Raw genomic sequence first — 23,936 nt, 5'->3', positions numbered from 1 at the left:
CACAGCCCTGCCTAGAACCCAGGAAAGGGGATGAGCTGCTGGCCCCACTCCAAAGGCAGCTCAAGTTTTGAAGGTTGGTTTTATCCTTATTTGCAGTGAGAGGCCAGTGTCTGTGCCCAGCACACCCTAGGGCAATGTCCTTTTAAGCATAGCTGCTGCTCAACTCCTTCCTTCATATGCCTGGGGTCACTGGGCTCCAGATGCAGACACATAATGTCTGGTAGCCTGGTCCTCCAGCTGCCCAAGGTCCCTGCCACTTCAGGATTTGGCTTTTGGCATGTCAACTCCCCTAGCGCCCCTGGCAACCTAAGGGGACATTGTCTAGTACCTGCAGGTGACACGGTAGTGCTGAACGTTGGCAGGGGCTCCCGTGCCCCCAGCACCAGCTCAGCAGGGCAAACTGCACCCTGGATGCCCCCTGCATCTTTCTTTTTGTACAAATAAGCCTTCCGTAAAGTCCAGATGATTTTAACCACTACTGAAATTTTGCATGTTTACACATATAATGTGCTTACACTTTAGGATTACCAAAGACACTCCTGTTAAACCCATTTTTGGTCTTCAAGAATCTACTCTCATTCACCTCAATTATTCCCCTGCCTGTTCTGTCACTGCTTCAGCAGTTTCATGGAGGTGCAGCACCTAATGCAATTAGATCTACTGCACGTTTAAGTCTGTAAAAACAAGTTTTAAAAAATATGAGATGTTTTCCTTAAGAATATATTGGCACAATATGCTTTTAAGCGGATCACTTGGCTTCCTTCATAACTAAAATGGAAATCTGTGATATGAACAACAGCCAAATAAGTCTCATTTGACTTTCTGAGTAGCAGAGACCACTACGCTGACAACTAGCATGCCAAACATGCAGAACTATTCATTTCTTTAACACATGTAACCTTTGAGAGAAACACTACCACCGCTGGACACTGATATATAAAGCTGACATACTTCACAAAATTAAGACTGCTTTTCAGAAGAGAAATGGCACAAGAACAGCAGAAATCCTGGTGATTGGTATTATGTCAACTTGAAGAACTTTGCTTTGGTTCTGCAAGCAAATACCTAAGTAACTCATAAGACGCTGTTACCTAAATGAAGTTGGTAAAGATCTGTCTGACCAGCAAACAAGTTTGTTCCCACTGTGAATCTCAGGCTAGCAACTGTCAGTCTGCAGAGAAGCTGGCACAGAAAGCTGAGGTTTCTCCATGAAGCTGAGAAAAATCCAGATGTTCTGGTAAAGTTCTTTTATTTACAGTATTCTTCTTTTTGTACATACCTATAGTGACATCAAAAATTATTCACAAAGCTTAACTGAATGTAAAAATGTTCTCATCCAACAGTTTGTCCTGTCAATATCTGTGGAAAATGCCAACTGTTCTCATGCAGCAACAAGATTGTCTGAGCATTGGTTTTTATTGTTTCTGGAAGAATTATAGGAAACCACCTTGAAACATGTACAGAGATACTTACTCACCTTCTGAACAGCTTTAGGCACCGGAGTGTTATAGAATCAAACTCAGATTTGTTTTTAGAAACATGAACTGGGGGAGGATGAGAAGAGGTATGTAAAAACTTGAGCTCCTAAACATACAAAGCAGGAGTGCAAATGTGGAAGTCAGATGCATGCTGTACAGTTTTGTGTTTACAATACCTGCTTCGTAAGGTTTTTTCCCCAAGTCAAGCAAAAAATCTATTTGATTGACTTTTGTGAGGAAGACTTCACTTCTGAGGTACCGGTATTGATCAAGTTCTCACACATTTTTACTTTTGCTTTTGTTCAGCCCCCAACGTCCATCATGAAAAATTTGCAGAAGGACATTAAAAAACTGCCAGTCACTTACTGCAATGTCTAGGAAAAAAGTGTCAGGTGCTCACTTTTATTTGTCTTTCAAGGGTGGAAGAAGTTACATGAAATGCATATATTCTCCTTTGCAACCAAGTGATAACAGTTATCTGATACATAGCACATTCAAATTCCAGGCCAAACTGTTGTCACATTTTCTGACACAAGTAGTTACCTTGGAAAAAAAGTAAGGCTATCACAATGTGACCTTCTGATTAGAAATAAAAGACTAAGATACTTATCAAAATTGGTTAGCAAAGTTACAGACCTCTCTTCTTGCTGCAGCCTTCCTGAAGTTCAGTGTAACAAAAGGAAGATTTGGTTTAAGACATCGGCTGCAATCTTTAGTGTGCCAGTTAGTGCTATGTAAATACAGTGCTTGGAGATTCTGACTACTAGAACTATGGTCTAAACTGAAATCAGAAAGTGGACACGGGAAGAAAGCAAGAACCCTGAACTGCATGAAGAAGAGCTCCTTGCTGCCCTCCTTTGTTCCTATGTATATTTGACTGGGGTCTCATATTCCAGTCTAACCTTACACAGTTGTCTTTTTCTGTATTTTTTTTCTCCACACTTACAGGCATAATTTCAGGAACTTATGGACAATCTAGGCTTCTGAATGCAGTAAAATCCCATCACTTATTATCCAGGTATCCAAATCCATGCAAGTGTGTATATCTGCATATATACAGAAAATCTGTAGCAACATTACTGAACTAAAAATAAAACAAAACCCAAACCCCAAAAAACCAAACCACCAAACCAATTTTTCCATCCCTTCCCAAACTTAATGCACCCAGCTGATCTTTTATGGAAGTAATGCATAAGTCACTTCACTATATCTGGAGGCAAAGGATGCAGAACAAAAGCAATCCCTTAATCACTGCTTGCCAGCTCCTTCTGGTCTCTTGAAAGTACAACTTCTGCAATATAGTGTTTGCTCTATTGATATTGATGATTAGCCAAAAAAAAAAAAAAATCACCAGTGAAATAAGCCAATCCTTCAGCAATCATCTGAGCAAGTTCTTGGCTACTAAAGCAATAGCTTATGCCTGCTGATATTGCAGCCACCTATTCCTTTCCAGGTAAGTCAACAGTCATGCTAACTCTGAAGTATGAGCTTTTCTTCTAAAAACCAAAGAAACCCAAAGCAATCCAGTTCACCCATTCCATGGATTTGAGCATGTCATCAGTACCAGGTGGCCTTGTACGGTGGCAAAAACCTCTTGGATCTCATCAGTACAGAATGCACTGCTTATAATTTAGGGTCAACTGTCTCGCTCTACTTTTCTCTTTAAAAAGGAAGTATAATGTAAGTTAAGCTGAAGTTCAGAAATGCATATATTTTACTTAAAAACATTCGTCTGTTCAAAATTCAAAATAAACTTTATGGGATACAACAGTTTGGTTTTTCTTTTTAAATAACATTTCATTCAAACTGTATATAATTCATTGAAGTATTCGTACAGCAAACAATGGTTAATCCTTGAAAACCTGTAGAAAAAGATTTTCACACGCACACAAATAAAAGGAAAAACGAAACTGAGGTCTCACACTCGCATACATTCCCCCAAGCACACACTCTAGAACATCCTCACACATCCACACACAGGCTGCAGCAAAAGCAGAAAATTGTAGGCCCAAAAGGAAGGTGATGACTGATTGTTCTATCCGGAAGTCCAGGTAGCTCGGGGAAAAAAAAAACCAAAACCCAAAAAAACCCCAAAACAACCCCCCAGGAGTCCTCTGAGTAAAGAAACTACCTCAAGAAAATTCTCAAGTGCACTGGAGACCTGATCATTTAAACTGTTTCTGCAAAGCAGCTCCCTGCACCTGAGAAAAACGCAGCCCAAGGTGACTTGTGCAAATATAAGGAGTCAGGAATATCTCCTGTTATTCCTTAAGTAGACATGAGGGGTGTCCATAGATTCAGTTAGTCTTTGATCATGCAAGATACTGCTGGAGTGCTGTCTTCGCCCTGCAATAAAGGAACAACCTGTCAGTTATTGGGGTTTGGCTTTATCAGCAACAGCTTTATGTACAAGACTGTACAAGACATACAGGATGAATGAGGGAGGTAAAAGGAAGCTGCATGGCTGCCTCCTTCAGTTTGGAAGAATCCAGCCCATGGTGTAGAAGTGCTCTGCATGGGCTGTAACCATTTATGAATCCACCTTGCATCTAAGAATAAAATGGTCTATCCAAGTACACAGATGCTCAGCACAACTGAGCAACTTTTAAGTATGGCGGGGCTCAAGATGTATATTGAACCTCGTTATCAACACACCTTAAGAGCAGTAATTGTGAAAAATAGTTACTTTCCTGAAATACATATGTACCATGAAAAGCAGGTCTTTGACCTGGGAAATGAAAGAGGTGTCATAACTCAGAACACATTAGAAGCAAATTAGTCTTGTCAGGAATGCCAACCCTTGACATATACATCTCTCCATATAGGGAGAAAAGAACCAACAGACACTGTAATACTGGAATTTATGTAATCTAACATTGTGCAACATTTCTGTTAAGAAAAAAACACCTCCCAGAAGTCTAGGGTTACAGTTTCATAATCATTTCAGCTAATTCAGTGTTTCCTATCACCTGAAGTGAGCAGCTTTGCTCATCTTTTGTCTCCCACACTTCCCAGCCATGCTATCATGATCCTGACAGACTTTCCTAAGATCTAATACAACTCAGTGATTCTGAGGAAGATCACTTATTTTTTTTCTTCCAAGTTTCCTGCTGCCCTTGCAAGCTGTATCAGCTCATCACGGGGGCTGAGGAGGCTGAGTTTGGACAGGGTAAACATCCAAACATCCCAGGTAAACCTGGGAGCAGGTGGCCAGAAGAAACAGGAGACACTGTCTTGGACAGTACTAAGCACAAGCAGCTCCGTGTCTCTTAGAAACAAAGTCTTAAGTGTTGACAAGCAAGGTCCATTTATCAGGAGGTATTTTTACTGGTAGAAGTTTTATTCCTATTTCTCACTGTTTGAAAACCTTATTTAGCTATTCCGTAACTTTCTGTAAGTCTGCTTGTTGGTATCTGTTCACTCCTGGTTATCACCTTCAATAGTAGTACTTCATCACAGACTTTTAAAGCAGAAGTCCTAACTTTACTACAAAATTGTCCAAGAATGCTAATAGTATCTTCCATAGAAACAAGAAACCCAAATCTAAAGATTTTTAAATACTGCACAGTTTTGAGTTGCCTGTGTATGACCTCTTTCGAAAACCAGGTCATCTACTTGAGTTCATGAAAGAAGTATGGGTCGTTACTAACTGTAGGTCAGATAACTGCAAAAAGTTACCATAAAAACCCAGAAACTTTCATTAGCTATTTTGGTCATTTGTGTTTGTGAAGAAGTTAGATGATCTGTGTAGACACTATAATATGAGTGACAGAACAGGTATGTGAAAGTTACTGTTTAGCTTAGTTAGTTTAAAAGAGTTTGAGATCAACAACACTGCTGAACTCGTATTACCTTTTTAATTCAGTGTTATGTGATTGTTCACTATTGTTGCAATCCTCTGGAACTTTATTAGTAACCCAAGGTTTACACAAATATTTGTGTATCAGTGAGATATCAGTGAGATTTCAGAGAGGACTTTCCACTGGTTTAGAAGACCTTATGTGTAGTTATTTTATACTATTGAGAACTTCAGTAAAATGTGTTACTCTTGAGCAATACAAAACCTGTTCCTTAAGTACTTGTCACTATTTCTTTCTATACCATAAAACTTAGTGCAACAATAAACAGTTTTTTTCTGGGGATTTTTTAATAATTAAGATCTTAAAAATTTCTTAATAAAAAGCAAAGATTTCCCTCTAATCATCTTTTTTGATTTTTTTCTTTATACTCACTTGTCACACAGATTTGGATCCGATGACTGACTCAATTTATGTAGAATATCTACTATTCCCATGTCTCGTAGTTTATCTTGTCGTTCTTGTGAACCTACAATGATAAATCACATTGCTGGGAACACCACCAAAAATAAATGTCTGCAGAACAGAAGAAAGGAGTGGTTGTAGAAAATAGCTTAAAGGAGGGGTATGGAACACAGTTCAGCTAGAACACAGCAATGGAAAAACTTCACTGCAGCTACTTCCCAAAGGAGCTGTAGTTTCTTTTTTTGTACTCTCGATGCATATGTTTAAAGAAAATAAAATGTTGAAGGAAAAAATCTGAACACATTTTATCCTAAAGTAAGAAGCTTGACTTTAGTTGGTTTATTCTCATCTCTCCAATTTGGATGGAGAGAACATTTAACTGGAGGTGCGTTTTTGAGTCTGTCTTGTAGCACTGTACAATTCCAGTATAATGAGCAGAAAGCAACCAGGAACACAGCTGTTATCTGTCGAGTATCACACACTGAACGAAGTTCTGCGGTCTGAGAGATGTGGAATAAAGTACATAGTTGAAGGGGGGACAGGGACAACACTAACCAAAGCCAAGTAGACACTAACTTCTTTGCTGAAGAGCAGCACAGTCAACTTGAGGGTTTCTAAATCATCCAGCTCAAAGTCCTCCTCTCAGATTTACCATTCTACAAAGCATACACCTCCCACCACTCCTTCCCTTGCCATTTCTTCTAGCTCCACACTGCTGACTCCACCTGCCCTCTCCGCCCCTCAACACAAACACATGTATTTTTCTCTGCAGCAGCAACCTTCAGCTCTCTCCTGGTTATTTTTCACTGTTCCAGGCCATGAGTCTTTATCAAATGCCTTCCCCATTCCTTCCAGTTCCACCCACAAGTCTTCTGATTGGTTTTGGAGTCTCACCACCCAACCCATTCGAACCATACATACTGGGAAAAATTTCTCTGCAACAAACCCCAGACTGATCCTCTCCACTGAGAATGTTTTCTCCAACAATTAGTTTTCACAACCTTCTTGAGACTTGGAAGCTCTCACTTCACTATAACTGTTTACGGCTATTACAGAAAGGCCGCATCTGGAATATTGTGTCCAGTTCTGGGCCCCTCTGTTCAAGAAGGACAGGGGATTGCTTGAAGGAGTCCAGCGCAGAGCCACAAAGATGATTAAGGGAGTGGAACATCTCCGTTATGAGGAGAGGCTGAGGGAGCTGGGTCTCTTTAGCTTGGAGAAGAGGAGACTGAGGGGTGACCTCATCAATGTTTACAAATATGTAAAGGGTAGGTGTCAGGATGATGGAGCTAGGCTTTTTTCAGTGATATCCAGTGATAGGACAAGGGGCAATGGGTGTAAACTGGAGCATAGGAAGTTCCACGTTAACATCAGGAAGAACTTCTTTACTGTAAGAGTGACAGAGCACTGGAACAGGTTGCCCAGGGGGGTTGTGGAGTCTCCTACACTGGAGATATTCAAGGCCCGCCTGGACAAGTTCCTGTGTGATGTACTGTAGGTTACCCTGCTCTTGCAGGGGGATTGGACTAGATGATCTTTTGAGGTCCCTTCCAACCCTTGGGATTCTGTGATTCTGTGAAATGCTATAGGCAGAAACCTTCCACCATGTGACTCTCATCAACTCCTATTTATTGACAGTCTTGTGACTCCTTTTCCTGCCCCACAACAACTCTCTATACTTTCCTCCAAGGCCTGTTGACCACTCTCACTCATTCTGTATTATACCTATAGTGGTCTCCTTTTATGTTTTGGATCCCACTGCATTATGCATTGCAAACAGTGATCACTATGCAGTATTAACTTTTCAATCAGGATAGTAACTTGTATATGCATTAATAATGAGGCTTTCTTACCTTCTTCTTCATTCCATATGAGATTAGATATACAGAACATGGCAGCAAGCTGAAGTTTAGCATTTGAATGACTCTAAATATAGAAAAACAGTACGCAAATTTAGAAGAAATTCAGAAATCCTCAGAGTTACATTTTGCATTCATCCTGTAATAAATAAGGTAGCAAAAGTAGGGACTAATTCTAATCTAAAATTTCTCTCAGAGATGGTGCCGTAACATAAGGCTCTTGAGTAGCTTGAAATCACATCCTTCCAAATATTTATTGGAGTCTACAAGAAATGCCCTTTGCAAGATCGTGATGCTTTTTCTAGGTGCATTAGAAGCACTGCTTAAGTCACTGTAACATTCTTATGGGAAATAACCACTGGCTTTTCCTTTTAATCAGATCCTCAGTATGCTTGCAATACAGAACTGCACTATATGATTTCTTAAACAAAACTAGGTATATGAAAGTTAAGTGCACGATACTGAATAATTTATACACCAAAATGCTAAAGTACCCTTTTTTTCATTCCTGCAACAGATCAACATAAAACCTTTCAGAGAAGTTTTTCATACCATGTAGTATTTGATTTTCTGCAGGATGTCATCATTGGTCATAATCAGTTCTTTTGCTGTTGTCCCATCTGCTATATTGGCAAGTATACATAATGTCTGAAAGACAGAAAAACTATTATTTGGCCACAGATCACATCCCATGATTTATACAGTTTCCCTGACAGCTTTGAACTTGTGACAAACAATTTCTTTAATTAGTTTTAATATCTTTAATCTGGAGTTTTCAGCTTGCATACATCTGGGGCCAATGCCAGAGTTAACAGCTGTGGATGAACAGCCCTGGCAAAAACCCCAGTCATTGCCATTTTAAAATAAAAAGCAATATTCATTAAAGTTTTACACACTGAAATGAATTAAGTCTCTCATGGAAATAAGCAGCATATAAAAAAATTAAATATACTGGAAAATTAAGCAGTCTATTCTGTATCAGTGGCTAGGGAAAGAAAAAACCAACCCAGAACACCCAAACTGACATATCAGTCTAGTTCTTCAGGCCAGAAAAGGTTAAAACAGAGAGACCTATTTTCTGATCTGGCAGAGTAATAATTTGTTGTTAACAAGCCTAATCACACATTTTGCCTGCAGATATAATTGAAACTATTAATGCATCTGGTTATTTCTTACAAATCAGAGAAACAATCCTACAGAACACCCATGAAGCACCTAGGCCCATGTTGGAACTATATGCACATAGCATTAAGACTTGAGCAGGCAGCTTTGCTGGCTCTCAGGAGGCACTGGGAAATGCTCTAAAAATGCTTTCCCAAAGAGCTGTGGAAGAACTTAACCATCTTTTTCGGACATACAGGGATGACTTCAGAGGACACCAGAGAATGATCAGCACTTGTATGACGCCTGTGTGTACACTGCATTCATGTCAGCTGTTGCAGAGATTTATTATTTCCAAGCTTCTAACTACACACTGATGAACAACTCAGACAGTAAGTACCGTCCTGCTAGAAGTATGGTCTCTCGAGTGCAGACAGTGTTGCATAGATGACTTTACCAGTGTGGATTTAGCTCAGTGATTTTACACTCAGTTGCAATGTTGTTTGCTACCGGTATCCATCCTAAGCCAAAGCAATCATCTGGAATCCCCCCACAGCTTCTTGCTGTCCCGATTCTTCATCAACACATGTTTTGTATAGGGAAGAAACAGGGTTCTCCAACTGTCTTGTCTGTCAGAAGAGTTAATCAGCCAAACTCTGCCCATCTATCCTCTTGCTTTAGCACACCCACAGCAGGAATTCCTGTCTGCTGGCTCCCTTCCGCAGCCACCAAGCCAGAGATGCTGTTCCCTACTCCCTTTCCTCCTGCACACTGCTTTTCTTAAAGCTTTATTTTTTGTAGGCATGTCCTTTCCTACTTTCTCCTGGGCTGCACCAGCATACTCTTTTCCCTGCTAGTGCTTCTCTTCTCGTTGCTGCTGGCTCCTGCAGGCACCCAAAAGTAGCTGAGTTACCCAGTCTCCCAGCAGATCATATGGAACTGCCAGAAAGGCAGGTGATGATGGTATTCTTCCTTACTGTCTGCACCTATGGCTGCTAAAGGAGCAAATAACTATAATGCTTTCCCCAGCATGAAATACTGGCTTTGTTATCTTCCCTTATTCCTACCGTCACTTTTCTGCTACTGCAATTGCCTTAAGTTTAATTCTTTTGCTCTCACATACAGTGCCCTCCTCTTTACCAAACCTACATTTAAAACAATATTTTGAATTCAATTCAAACACATTTGTAATAATCCATTATAAAAAATTATGTTCTTGTAGGTAAAGTTATTAATTTGCCAGATCTCAGTAAAATATTCACGTCATAATCCCAAACAAAAATTACATGTTGAGAAAAGTAAGCATTCTTAGCCATTTCTTACATTTTATTCCACCAAGGCACCATGAAACAAAAAAGGATACCTGTTCTTTGACTTCTATATTGTGCTCCCCTTCCAGAATGAGGGTCACTGCTTGCATGATTTGCTTCCCATGAGTGCTCATTATATGATCTATGTGCTGCCAAAGCAATGATGAAATACAATCAGTGTAACTTTCCAGACAAAGAAGGGGCATTCCTACTTGAATTACTTTAAATAAAGAGTAGCAACACTGCACAAAGGCCCTAGCTCCTAGTGAGATCTCCCAAAACCAAGAACTTCTTACAGCAGAAACACTTTATAATATTCCTCTTCATCTGAAGCCTGGTCTTGTTTGAGAGAGCATGATATGGGCCTTGGTTCTGATTTCACTGTAACCTGCAGAAAAGACACTAGTTTCTCAGTTGCATGGAGGCCAGTCTGAAGACTAAATCCTGCTGGACTCGAGCTCTAAGTATGATGCTGCAGTTAGAAGGAACCACTTCTCTTCTGATAACAGGGATATCAGAGAGGGGTAAGAAAACTGTTGTTTCTTAATGGCTACTCTTACTGATAATCTGTGACCAAATCAGATATCCACATTTTAAAAGTCTGACAGGGTTCAGAGAAATAAGCCATATATATTACTTATCACCCAGGAAAACTGTCTCAAGAGACTTACACGTAAAAGGTCATTTGATCACAGACTATAAACACTTATACTAGAATAAACCTGATCATTAGGAGTAACAGAAAAAGATGAAACTATGTCTACTGAATTAACAGATACCAAAACTCAAGAGTGGCAGCACCAGAGATTACCAGCACATAACACACTTCAATTTTTTTAAGACATTAGGGATTCTTGTAGGACTTCCTAAATTGCTAATAATAAGACTTCATTCAAAAGCTGCTGGATGAGCTACTCCAGAGTGAGTTTTGGGTAGAGAATGAGAATGGCTGGTTCTGGCTCTAAGACATACTATAGAAAGTAGGTGAAGCTAGTGAAGAAAACCTTCAGTGATAAATGAGACTCTGCTGTCAAGAGCTCAGGGTGAATTTAATGAATGACTGGTTATTAAATATCCTTTCAGATTAAGACAGAGCTAATTTTCTAGGAAGCGCATTGAGACTCAACGAGTACAAATATCAGAAGATTTTTTGCAGTGACCTTTTTATGGTAGAAACACAATACGTGATAAATGCACAGTAGAAGCTTCGTGGTTTTTTTCCCCCACAAAAATGTTGGCTTGCCAAATGTTTGTTGCATGTTTTCCCTCTGTTCTTCACAGGGGATTACCCCTTTCTTTTCCTCCACCAATATCTTTCTCCCTGTCAAAAACAATTCACGGGCTTACATTTTCAAACCATTTTATTTCAGTGTGTAAAATGAATGTATGTATTTTGTAAGTGCACAGTCCCACAGTCAAATTCAAAAAGCCAGTACTATCGATATAACTGGATAAGAGCAGAAATGTATCAGGTGTCAAGAAAGAAGAAACACAGGTACCCTTAAGATATGTACCTCTCCACACATTGACTCAACAGTGCAATCTTGTTCTGGACAAGTTTCACAAAGACTGTTAGAAAAATTATTTTGCTGAAAGTTAAATGCAATGAATTTAATATTAAATGTAACCATCTAGCTCCATACTTGAGAATAAATACAGAGTTTGAGTGGATGCAGAGAATTCTTTTAAGTATTTTCTTACATTGATTTGTGCATTTAGTTACAGATACTTGGATAAAGCCTCAGTTTTAGCAAACTATCTAATATTAAAAAGAAAAACAACTTGTCTTTCAAAGAAGTGTTGTAATATCTGCTTTCAGTAGAAGGTCTGTCTGCAGCTCTACTTACTGGGCGAGTAGATAGAAGATTCCTGAGCAGTCCCAAAGTTTTCATCAGAACATTTACATCAGAATCAGAAAGCAACTGGAATAACTGCTCTGTACTGAGACCTCGTAAGATGTCTGATTTGATCTTCTGTTCTGCTTGAAACGCCATATTCTGAAAGAGAGAAATTGGTTTTGCTTGATTTTGTTTTAACTTAAACTTGGGCTTTCACTCTTGTAGCAGACCATTATCTGCAAGCACATACCCTTCCTAAATTAAGCTTGCAAAGGTTCTAATTTATGAGGAACTGCTACATGGTGAATTGAATTTCCACACATTGTTACACCTGACCTGGTTATTTTACCTGCTTTTATTTGTCCCCTGGCATGCTACTGACACTACTTAAGACACTAAACTGTTTCCCTGAATAATCTATCAGAACTGAAGAGCTTATTTTATTTTAAAGACTAGTTGATGAAGTGTTCCAAGCTGATACTGTTCTCCAGTAGTAGTAGGGTGGAAAGACAAGCCAGATTTCAGCTATGTTATGTTTAATAACTGATGAGTTCTTTAAGTTACATTCACAAACTTTTTAAAAACCAAAATCAGAAGTGGTATTTCATCAGTGTGCTCTACTTACCATTAAAGCCCAAATGCCATTCACTCGCAAGGCAAGATTTTCACTCTGTGTTAAACTACATAGAAGTTCTATGGCTCCCGATTCTAAAATAGGCTAAAATGAAAAGGGGAAAGGAAAAAACAAACCAACAAATGAAACTTTAAAACATTACTTTGACTAACTACACATCTATACAAACATAACTATATACAAAGACATGAACCATGTATCCCAATAGGAAATGTATTTCAAGCCATTTTGAAGTGGAAACACTAAGCCAACTCTGACCTGCAGCATGAACAAGAAAGCCATGGGCCAATGAACTGTCCTTGGCATTATTTCTGTTAATTTTCTATCTCACAGACATGACTAAAGTCACCGAGATCAATTATAAACCCAGTGTAATCCCAACTGCCTTGTAGGAGCCCACATACACCACAACCTTGTGAGAGTTTTCTGTAATTAAGAAATATTTAAGACTTGAACTGTTCTGTTGCTATGAAGTATTGATATATATGATCTGCACGAAATACAGACATCACAGAACTCAAGAACAGATCCTGTACTGTTCACTCAAGAACAATGAAACCCACAAGACTCATCTTTGCCAGCATTTTCAAGATTACAGCAGTAATTCTCTAAAACAATGAATGGATCATAGTGCCAATGATCAGTTTTGTTGTCTTCTTACTTCGGAGTTTTTTAGATAATACTGTTTTAAAAGTCAAAACCTCCACAATTTCTTTGAGACTACATTTAACTATTCAACCATATTCAACTGTCGCAACACTTTAAACAGAGTTTTATTCACAAGCTATCAGTGGTACTCTCTGCCTAATCTTACAGCTCTGTAATGCTTCACAAGCAGTGGCTACCAATTAAAATACATTATACAATGGTTCTATAAGCATAAAAGGTTAATGTTTGTCTATTACTACTTTCTTGTTTCTGGATAAACACTGACCTCCTTGCTTGGAGAGAATTCCAGAAGAAGATTGCATAGAGTGGAAGATGCTACTACGAGAATTTCATTTGGAGCATTCTGTAAAACCTGCAGTCACAAGGGGGAGAGTGAGGAATCTCTGTTAACTGGTAGGATAAAGAAGGAATAATTTTTAAACGCAATACTAGTAATCATGCTGCATTCTGATATTCCATACTTTAGGAGACACTTTGATGCTAGTAGTGCAGATCCAGACAGTGCTCATTCAACTCAGTGTGATGATAAACATTATATGACAAGCTGGAGAAATGCAAAGTTATTTCATCGGAGCCAGATTTGAGAGCTTTCAGGCCAAATTCAAAAGAAATCAGTGGCAACAGATCCCCACTCTGCAAAGCATGTATATGCTGGCAGTTGTAATTTAGCTCTGCAGCCGTTCTCTCAGCAGAGAGTAGGCTGTGTCCTGTAGCGCACCTCTGTGTCCTGGTTTACAGAAAAGCAGATGAAACTCGAGGAGGAGCCTCCTCAACACTTCTGTACCTTGTGTAAAGCACAACAGGGTAAGCTTCCTCCTGACTATCTTTTCAGAAAAACAAGTAGCCTGGAACAAGTTACACTCTCTTATCTGTGCCCAGATCTCCAGCAGGACCCATACATGCCACTTGTAAAAGGAGCATCTCTTTTGCATGTTCTAAAAAATCTCAGTGAGGAAATAGGTACTTGAGATAAAACTGCTTCTCCACAGTCCTCTTCACTGCTGCTTGGCTTTTGTTAATTTACTACTCCTAATTAAGAGATCATGGGATTTTGATTTCTCAGTAATTTCTATTATGATTCTACAGAAAGGCACGCAAACAGAACAGACACCATATCATCTTTTAATGGAATGGAACACATAGTATTTGAGACTTGACTTTTCTTTACTTACCTTCATTAAAGGTTTCCATACAGCATGATCCTGAAAACTTGTCCTGAGCTGCTGTACGGAACGGGACAAACTGTGCAAACATCTGTACAGGAAAATACACTGTCATTGCGAAACATACATGCTCACATGTATCATACAGTAACATTGCTTCTACACAAAGATTCAGCGTAGAATTTGGGAAGTAGTAGACTGTAAATAGCAAAAAAAAAAAAAAAAAAAAATTGTACTAGTCCAGGATAACTCCCTCCCTCCCCCAATGAATATGCCAACAATAGAAATAACTTAAAATTAGCTTTTGAAAAATTAACAGAACTTCTAACAAGTGCAGCATTGGCTTTTGGCAAGACAAGTATCTGTATGAATCAGAAAAGCCTCCTACCTGACTGCAGCTAGTCGCACCTTGATACTAGATTCAGACAAGCCATTAACAATACGATCCATCATATTTTCAGTCTCAATGATCTAGAACAAAAAGGAATGAATGGTATATGAACAAAGTAATATGAATACTTATAGTTTGTTAGGATTTTTTGTCTGCAACATTTGAAATACTGCATATAAAAACCATAGCTAAAACCAGCAAGCCACGTCCTCTTCCCAGATTAGGTGGAAAGCAGTGTGTATCTGCACACAATCTAGAAAAAAACATTTACATTCTATGCCCCACTACTGCTTTAAAATTATTTTATTAATCAGCAAGGAACAAGAGGGTCTTATATATGTGTATATACACACACACACATATATGAATTACCCTTAAAGTTATATGAAAGCAAAAGAGAGCACGCATGACTGCACACAATATATACAAACTACAGAGTAGAGACATGTTGTAGAGCTATCTGGAAAAAAATACATGGTAGTTCATCTGCCACATTTAGACATGACCAGCACAAGCACTTAGGACTAGGATAAAGGGGAACTTATACCAAGATGAAAGATGGCTTTTGTATAATCAGTCAACTTGGTCATGTACACATCCCTACCACTTAGTAAAAAAATAAAGCTTTGACTGTAAAAGAAAGATCCTTACTATTAAGTAAAGAAGTTAATCCTGCAACAAAACAGAAGTTTATGGGTTTGAATTCTGGAGATCCTGAATAGCTCCCCAGTGATGACTCTTCCTGTGTGTTATCTTTTCAACACGGTGTTTTCCTACCTCCTTCCTGTCCAGATCTTTCTTCCTTCTGTTTTTCCCCTTTAACTAGCAAGTAAACTCAGGAAATACTCCTGCCTCCTGCCCTTGCCATGTTTAATATAGCAACTCCATGCTCAATTCTAAAATAAATTTTGCTTTTAATTATTCATTGTTTAATTTCCTACCACTTTCCAAATAACTGTTTAACTATAAGTGCTCAAATCATCCCATCTCTTTACTGTGATGTTTGAATACAGTTTCCTTCACACCAGCTGCCTTGTTATGACACTGCAAGCCCCCTTGGTCACTCATGGACCAAATTTTGAATTCATTTACCAATATAATTAGGCCTTTCCAGGGGTTATCTAAAAACAAACCAAAACAAAACCAACCCCACAAACAAACTAAACCCCCAAAACCACCAACATTTCTTTTATAATAGGATATATGACAAACAGAGGTATATTCTGTCCCTCAGACCATAGGCTTTAGAAATTACTCATACACCACAATATTTCTTATGAGTAGCAAGGGCCATAACATGTTGAAAAACAAGTTATTGTGAGAATCTAGTTCATCCCCGTGACAAGGGTTACATAAATAACCTTTACTTTTGTATTTTGTGATGACAAGACATTAATGTTTCTTCAAACACCATGCAAAGAAAGTGCAATCTGGACATTTATATTAATGCCAGAGAATGAAATCCTTCTCATTTCAACCTATTTACATCACAGGGAAAAAAAAACAAAGGGCAGGAAAGCGTGCAAATTCTTTCAGCTACATCTTAGTCCGATTGCTAACACTTTTCAGAGGCTCACTTTTTTTCTGATATCTTCATCATTTGCTCCCAGGGAAGCATAGAGCTTGAAAGCAGCTTGGCGCAGTTCATGGGCATGCTTCAAATCATGGTCAAGCTGTTTAAATAAAGCACAGATATCTAATTTAGATAATAAAAAATTACAGGTGTGATGTTCTTATCTGTTGTAAGTTAATGCTTAGCTACTGGGCTTTTGTCTACCACACCAAGGGCAGCCAGAAACGAACCAATGTTCCATTAGCTGATGTCCACACTTATAAACTGAATACAGTAAACTGAAGAATATGGTTAATTTCTCTGCTGAGTTACAGATAAGTCAACTTAAACAATTTGAGGCCAAAACACTTCTGTTAAATTATGACTCTATCCAGACCATATTCAGACAGAACATACTCTCTTTTACCCAACAGGAAGAAGGCAGACGTGAAAAAAAAAGAAAAAAAGAGAGAATCAAGGCAATTTTTATCAAGAAAACTGTGTTCAAGGCCAGCTTGGACAGGCTTTAGAGCAGCCTAGTCTAGTGCAAGGTGTCCCAGCCCATGGCAAGAGGATGAACGTTAAGGCCCCTTCCAGTTCAAACCATTCCAAAAGCAGCCAAAAGCAACCAAAGTCAATCTTCTAAGTCACACGACATCCATATTAAGGTGGATGTTAACTTCTGACTTCTGCTGCAAAGATAACACAACAGGGTACAAATTTTCTAGGAGGTTTCTGGAAGGTTATATGCATCAAGAATCAAGTCCTACTGGACTTCTGGACACTTTTCTGTTGAGGAACTCTGAGTAAGGTTTAAATAGAATAAAAAAAAAAATATCCTGAGCCCATTTATTATTGGTTTTGCACATTTTTCAAAGCTTCAGAACTGCGTAAGGAAACATACCCTCTTGATATCAGTGATTGCACTCACTGAGCTGGGATACTTGAAGTAGTCAGCAAGCATGACAATGAGGTGGTCAGTAATGCTGGCAATTCTCTGGAGCTCCACATCTGTTTCAATCAAATAGGCCAGTGTTTCTGCTCCTTCTACTCGCTCCTCCAGAAGTCTTTCCTTACTACACATTCGAACCAAACACGGCAGAGTCTGAAAAGTTAAAAACCAAAACACAAACAAAAAAACACCAACCACCATTGTTTAGTGCAGCTACATTCATAAAGAAGCTCACACACACACAAAAAAGAACAGATATCCTAGAGCAATTCTCAACAATGTTCTTTAGATTTCTGCTTTCAAACAAAGATTTCAGAGGTTTTAAAGACACACTGAGCAATTGTTCAGGCATTACAAAGTTTACAGGAGGCTACTTACAACCAACTTTCTCATGCAATCAAAATTATACAATGTTTAGAAGCGACCATGGTCAAAGTTTCCCAAAAGTTGGGGGCGATGGAGTGGAAAATCCTCTCAAAAGTTCGTATTTGCACAGGTTTATTTTTACTACACACAAGAACCAAAAGTACCTAAGGTGTTCTCAAGAAGTACCTGACCACTCCTGCCCTTTTGCAACCTAGGACTGACTAAGCACAATGCAGTCCAAAAGAATCTCACGGCTTCCTTGAGCCACACTGGCTCCTAGTAATAGGAAAGGGAGGACTGCTCCTAACTAGCATATTTGGTCAAGCAGAAATGAAGTCCACTTGGAATCCAGGTCCATTCTGCCTTATTCTGACATTCCCCCTAAGCTGGTTACACTCACATGGCAGCATTTTTGTCATCCCTTCTCTATTTTATATAGTAAAACCAATCCATTTGTTCTTTACCTGAAGCTCAATAAAAAACACTTAATACTGGAAAGACCAGTTCTTCAGTGGTTAGGACTCTGTTCACTTAAGCCTCACTAAACAGAAGTATGAACATGGATGAAGAGTAACATCAAGGTTTCTGCTTGTGTAACTCCACCAATTTCAACAGAATTACACTAGTAGAAAATGTTTCTCAGAGTTATATTTTTGGGGACTGGAAATAACATCTATCCATTGATTATTCAAATAATTAAATAGATTAGTATCTCATCTCCACTCCACAGGTAAGGAAGCAGAGTTACAGGACTTGCCTACATATGGTAAAAAAAAAATAGATGCTACCACAAGGACTACCATTTAGGCTGAGAATCTTGTACCCAATCAAATGAGCCAAAACACATTCTCCCTGAGTATCTGCCACTTAAGACACCAGATAAGACTTCCAGCCTGAGCAGCTGAAAACTTGTTCTAACAGCACAGACACACCTAAAGACCTTCTGCTTCTTTAGGAAGTCTTCCAGAACTCTTTAGAAGAGAAAACAGCTGCTGAGGGTTGGTAAATTTAAGCAGCCCTGGGAAATCACCTCATTCCAAAAGTGAGATTTCTAAGACCTCTGCAAGTTTGTTCAAAGTTTGCCTTAAATGCCTTCAGGTGTTTAATTATTACTATACTTTCTAATCAGTAAATTCAGAACTGCACCATTATGACTAAATATCGTTTCTATTACCAGGCTGGCATAAGATATATTAAAAACCTGAGGCTAGCGTAAATAAATTAATGAAAGTTGAACATAAGCTCTCAAAATTTATATTCAAGTTGAGTAAGAAAAAAAAAGTGGAATTCCACATCTAAATCACAAAGATAACCTAATTCCCAATTCCTTCCAAGGTCAAGCATTGTGAAAGCTGAGAAATTATCTGCTCGTGACAGACTCCAGATTGTGCAAGTATTCTGACTATAGCCATATGAAACAAGCTATTGGAAGACAAACCAGTGCCTTGTTCATATAGAGAGAACGAGGCAGTAATGTTGTTTCCATGTTCCTTTCCATGGTTATTGAAAAGATTACAAATCTCAGATGGATGTGTGTCAAACTGCAATATTTATTCCTGGTTACTGACCTTTTAGTATGTTCTTTTATTAAATTTCATTAAAAAGCCATGTCACTCAATGCTTAAAAACATAAAGGGAAACTAGAGAAATCTTTTAAATAAATAAAAACCCCCAAACAAACATGAGAGCTTGGTGCTTTGAAGTCTTTGGTGTAACAGATTTTGTGCTACTTCTTGTATCAGACACGAAATCAGGATAGCCCTACATGAGAAAAAACATGTGAAACAGAAAACTATTTAACCAGTTCACCTTAAGAACGATGCAAGAATCATCTGTTCGTATTGCTCCAGCTCTGCACATGGAAGTAAGGCTGTAACAACACAACAAAACATACATTCAGCTATCGTTGTTTTTATGCACTTAAGATATTGCAGAACAACCAACTGTACTAATAAGATATACTCCCCTTTGCTCTACCATTGATTAAATACATTTGTGCTTACTAGACTTGAGCACACAAACTACTACAGGTGTATTTTTAAGCAGGTATCTAGTACAGGACATTGTACTGAAGCACCTATCAATACATACACCACACACTGGTTCAAAACAGCTCTAACCATCAAACTCAACTGATTCAGAGATCTGTTTTATCAACAGACCCCCCCCCCCAATTAACAACATACCTTAAAATAAAGGCGCAATATACATAGGCATGTAGGCACACTTAAACAATTGGGAAAGAATCTAATACAGGGTTGGTAGACTGACAGCTTAGTCAGAAACCCTTCAATCTTTGCATTACCTCAGGGGACGTGCTATTGTTGTGATGCTTGTCCATAGGCATGCTTAAGGTCTACAGGAATAAGCACTTCCTTGCTAATGATGAGCCAAATTAAGTCTCTTGCCTCTGAATTAAACCACCATTTGCTCTTTGTTAGACAACTTAGTGGACATGACAACTCCAAGGTCTCAAACTACAGTGCTGACACACAACATCAGAATAACAAGTAAGGTTGCTCTGTTATTTTACCTGCACACCTGCTAGAAGCTACCAGATACGCAAAGTAGTCCACTCACCACTAAAAGTGGTTTACATTTAAGTGGCTTATAGTTTCTACCTGGCTCTGCTACAAGGATGTGGAATGAAGCTGGACAGTTAACTACTCTGCATTCACTGCAGGAAGTCAAGTACCTTTTGTTTCAGCTTTTGAACTAAGTCATTGTAACTGGCTTTTATCACGCCACAGTTGAGGTTAAAGAATAACTGAATTTCTGTAAAGGTGACTTAAAACTAACATGTTTCAGCTCTCAACTGGGCAGGTTAAAAGTGTACATAGAGTCCATTATAATTGCTCAGCTAAGGAACAGTAATAAGCTAACATACTGTAACTGTATTGTGTTTCACTGCATTCCTGAGCTCCTTCCAAGTGCCTAAAGAAAGTTCTTTCACGTCTTAGAAGGTATCATCACTGATCCTTTTCCAAACAACTATCAGACACAGCTAACATCCCACAATCAAAAGTCTTTTTATATATTATTTCTCAGAAGATAAAAGGCTTGACTGTTAGCACAGAGATAATTTTAAAAACTTTTACTGTGCAAACCCTGTAGCTGACAGCAGGAACTACTCATTTTCACACCTGAACAATCAGGAGAAAAGCACTTGTCTTGCAGTTGCCATTTAGTACAGCTAGACCCTATTTGCCAGACAAAGTAGCTCTATTTCAAACTTGAAATAACTTAAAAGTATTTTCACTTCAGGTAAAATATGCTTGGCTTAGCTGGAAGCAATTCCAGTAATTTTACTAGAGAAGGTTACTGCTGCACTCGTAGCTGCAAATCACTCTTCCAAGAGGCTTCCTGTTTTTCCCTCTGTGCCAACACTGCTGCTCAAGAGAAGAATATTTACTCCATTTCAATCAAGAGGTATTAACTTACGTCTTCCAGGTCTACTTCAATTGTTGAAAATCAAACAAAACTTAATAAGATAGCCTTGTATGTTTTTATACACAAATACATAAAACATGAAGCAGAAGTAAGTCTTTTTTAAAAGCAGAGAAAAGAGGACCTATGACAATTTCACCTACTACTCCTATTAGAAAAAGAGAGAGAGACTGACTTGCAGGAAATCAAGCAGGGAATGGACTTATAGAAGAAAAGTCAATAGGTCTTTGCAAGACCCCAGGACTTTGGTGAAACTGAGGTCTTGAGTGCCCTTCTAAGAAGGATGACTGCCCATGGACTAATCAGAAACCCAATCTGAAACTCAAGATTCTAGCTTTCCCTGCAATCTGCTTTTCACCACATCATTTCTTCCATGCTTCCAAAGGTCCACTTGAGCCAAAGTACTGAAAAGCAACAGCAAAAGACGGGATTGTCTACCCAACTCCTTCCAATTTGAAGCAGATCAGTAAAGAACATAACAGACCTGAAAGCATTCATCCCAGAATCAGTAAAAACAACCAACACAGGAGCATTCCTCCCAGAACAAGGAGACAGTTCAGAGACAGAACAATTTGTTTAACTCCAACCTGCCTTCATGTCTTAAGAAATAATCTAATAACTCTCTATGTATTCTTTGAATTCTCAAAGAAACATCAATCAGAACTGAGACTGCTACAACACAGTTAAAGTTAACTTGCCTTCTTCACTAAGACCCACCTAGCAAAACCAGCTTGCATAGACTAATTGTGGTTAGAACGGAGTGCAGGAGGCCCCCAGGTGGACATCCCACATTGAGCAGGATTACCTAAAGCCCCCACACATACACATCTCTATAGCTTCCTCCATGAATGGGTTAAGTCATCATAACCTGGAAACATTATGAAAGAGGCCACCCTACCTACCCTACATGTTCTTCACACAGAATCTTGAGACCTTACACTGAGGTGAGTGCCAACGAAATTGTGTGGTGAACTGAACCAGACAACTCGCTGATCCAGGTCAAAAGCTAAAACAATAATCAAACAATATATCATCAGTGTCCAAACTCTTGAGTTATGTTTAATTTTAGTAGTTTATAGCAGTGGGTAGTTTTATCTCTTCAACTGCCTGAAAGAATTTATTCCACTATTATCAATAGAAGGAAAAGGGTCTTAAAGAGAGTCAATTCCCAGCTTATGAAGTGAGTATAACCCTAATGTTGCTGTTACAGAACTTGATCACATTTTGTCACAGGGTAGAAAGTCATGAATATGAACACACAGACATGTGCCCACACCAGAAGGGAAAGTTTGATTTGAACTATAAAATTAATTAATAACATTAATGCTTCTGTATGAGCACAAGAAGCTTAAAGAATATTTTAATTAAAACATTTGGCAATAATGCCTACCTCTGCTCTATGATCTTAGTGCAGACAGTTCTCAACAAACCACAGTCCCAGATACCTGAGTGAGTCATCTGAACAGTGTTGCAACAAGGACTTTAACTTACACTACATGGTGATATTTCAGTATTATACTTTGTAAGGAGTATGTACATTTTGTAAGGACTATATACATTGAGTATATACACTCCATTGACCATAGCCTATTCACGGTAAAATCCAATTTACTTGTGAAAACTGCAGTTCAGCTTAAGAAAATCCATATGTCTGAATACACATTCATGACAAAACTGCAGCCCAGCAACCTTTCTTCCTGTTTATGTAAGGCAAAGTCAAAGTTATGCTATAAAGATCAGAACCACTTATTCAAGGATTAAGTTGATGCAAAAGAATAATTATTCCTAAGATTTCAGATCACATTACTATGCAACGAGCAAAAAAGGAACAGTTAAAAAGTAAGTATGAAATTGCATACTATTTCATTCTAATTCCTGATGAAAATTACCATTTGGCTGATGTGAGCTGCATTTCGATAGGCTTGTCCCTTTGTAACATCTTCACAAAAATTTGTGGTAACAATTCTCCATCAACTGACACTGAAAGCAAGGAAAGAGAACTCCAAGTCATTCTAATTCAGCCAGTTAATAAAACGAACTTCAAATAAGCAACAGCAGCATTATACTTACCATTTACAAGCGTCATTGATACCTGTGGGTTTTCAAAGGCTAGAACTGAGAAGCATTTCAATGCTTGCATTCGAACCTGTGTAAAAACATAATATATGAAGTATAAATGCAAATGCTAATTAAAAATTAATTTTATAATACCTAATCACAGCTGCAGTAAAATCTCTTATCAGTAGAAGTGAGGTCTTAAGTGAGGAGGAACAGATAGAAGGCTACCTGGCTTCAGAACAAAAGCTTTATTTGACAACACTTCCATTTACTTTTCAGACAATCTAATGAATACAGCCTATGCTTCAAAGCAGCAGGAAGCAGACTGTGTATTGAAAAAGCACTGAAAAAAAAAAAAAAATCACACCCACTGCACAAGAGCCATCCATATTCCTGCCAGGTGGAAGTCAGGGAGGGGTGGGGTGGTAACAGTTCTAATGAGAACAATAAAGTCTAGCTGAAGTTACTTGTTTTATAAAATACTGCTCTATTAAATACATTAAAATTACTACAGTGACTACTTTCTTTGCTAGTAATGTCTACTTAAGGGCAATTAGTTTGTAGCTACATGAGAAAGAGAAGGCAAGCATTTGGGAAAATATGTAAATGTGGTCTTGAAAACATTATCTGTAATGCTGCTGTAAAAGCGATAGTCCCTTCGTGTTAGACATCTCACCAGTGGTGAAGATGCACATTTGTAATGATGCAACACATGGGAAAGATACTTATGCAATCAGCTGATAGGGGACAATCCCAGAACCAAAGGAAAAGAGCATATTGAAAAAAAGCAGGCAATCCTCCTGGCAGACCTGGACAAACTCTTCTAGTGGGGACTGAAATCCCATTTTGAGAGTTT

The 23,936-nt window shown here is 38.5% G+C and overlaps 1 protein-coding gene across 9 annotated transcripts in view; it reads right to left on the bottom strand.

The window, feature by feature from the left end:
• Nucleotides 1-1,232: 1,232 nt before the first annotated feature.
• Nucleotides 1,233-23,936, bottom strand: part of ARMC8 (armadillo repeat containing 8) — a 67,260-nt gene continuing 44,556 nt past the window's right edge. For 8 of the 9 annotated variants that reach the window (XM_065675122.1, XM_065675118.1, XM_065675124.1 and 5 more), the window contains 15 exons: nt 23,093-23,168; nt 22,912-23,002; nt 19,385-19,445; nt 17,162-17,362; nt 16,283-16,378; nt 14,703-14,785; nt 14,324-14,405; nt 13,417-13,503; nt 12,474-12,566; nt 11,858-12,007; nt 10,064-10,159; nt 8,152-8,247; nt 7,594-7,666; nt 5,711-5,804; nt 1,233-3,824 (listed from right to left, as the gene is read on the bottom strand). In XM_065675122.1, coding sequence (XP_065531194.1) covers nt 3,791-3,824; nt 5,711-5,804; nt 7,594-7,666; nt 8,152-8,247; nt 10,064-10,159; nt 11,858-12,007; nt 12,474-12,566; nt 13,417-13,503; nt 14,324-14,405; nt 14,703-14,785; nt 16,283-16,378; nt 17,162-17,362; nt 19,385-19,445; nt 22,912-23,002; nt 23,093-23,168 — 1,413 coding nt within the window. In that variant the 3' untranslated portion in view covers nt 1,233-3,790. Of the gene's footprint in view, nt 3,825-5,710; nt 5,805-7,593; nt 7,667-8,151; nt 8,248-10,063; nt 10,160-11,170; nt 11,332-11,857; nt 12,008-12,473; nt 12,567-13,416; nt 13,504-14,323; nt 14,406-14,702; nt 14,786-16,282; nt 16,379-17,161; nt 17,363-19,384; nt 19,446-22,911; nt 23,003-23,092; nt 23,169-23,936 lie in introns of those variants that run through there. The other variant, XR_010611600.1, reaches the window with a different exon arrangement.

The sequence above is a fragment of the Lathamus discolor genome, chromosome 3 (assembly GCF_037157495.1).
Source record: "Lathamus discolor isolate bLatDis1 chromosome 3, bLatDis1.hap1, whole genome shotgun sequence".
NCBI classification, from domain to species: domain Eukaryota; kingdom Metazoa; phylum Chordata; class Aves; order Psittaciformes; family Psittacidae; genus Lathamus; species Lathamus discolor.
This window is presented reverse-complemented; position numbering and strand designations above follow the sequence as displayed.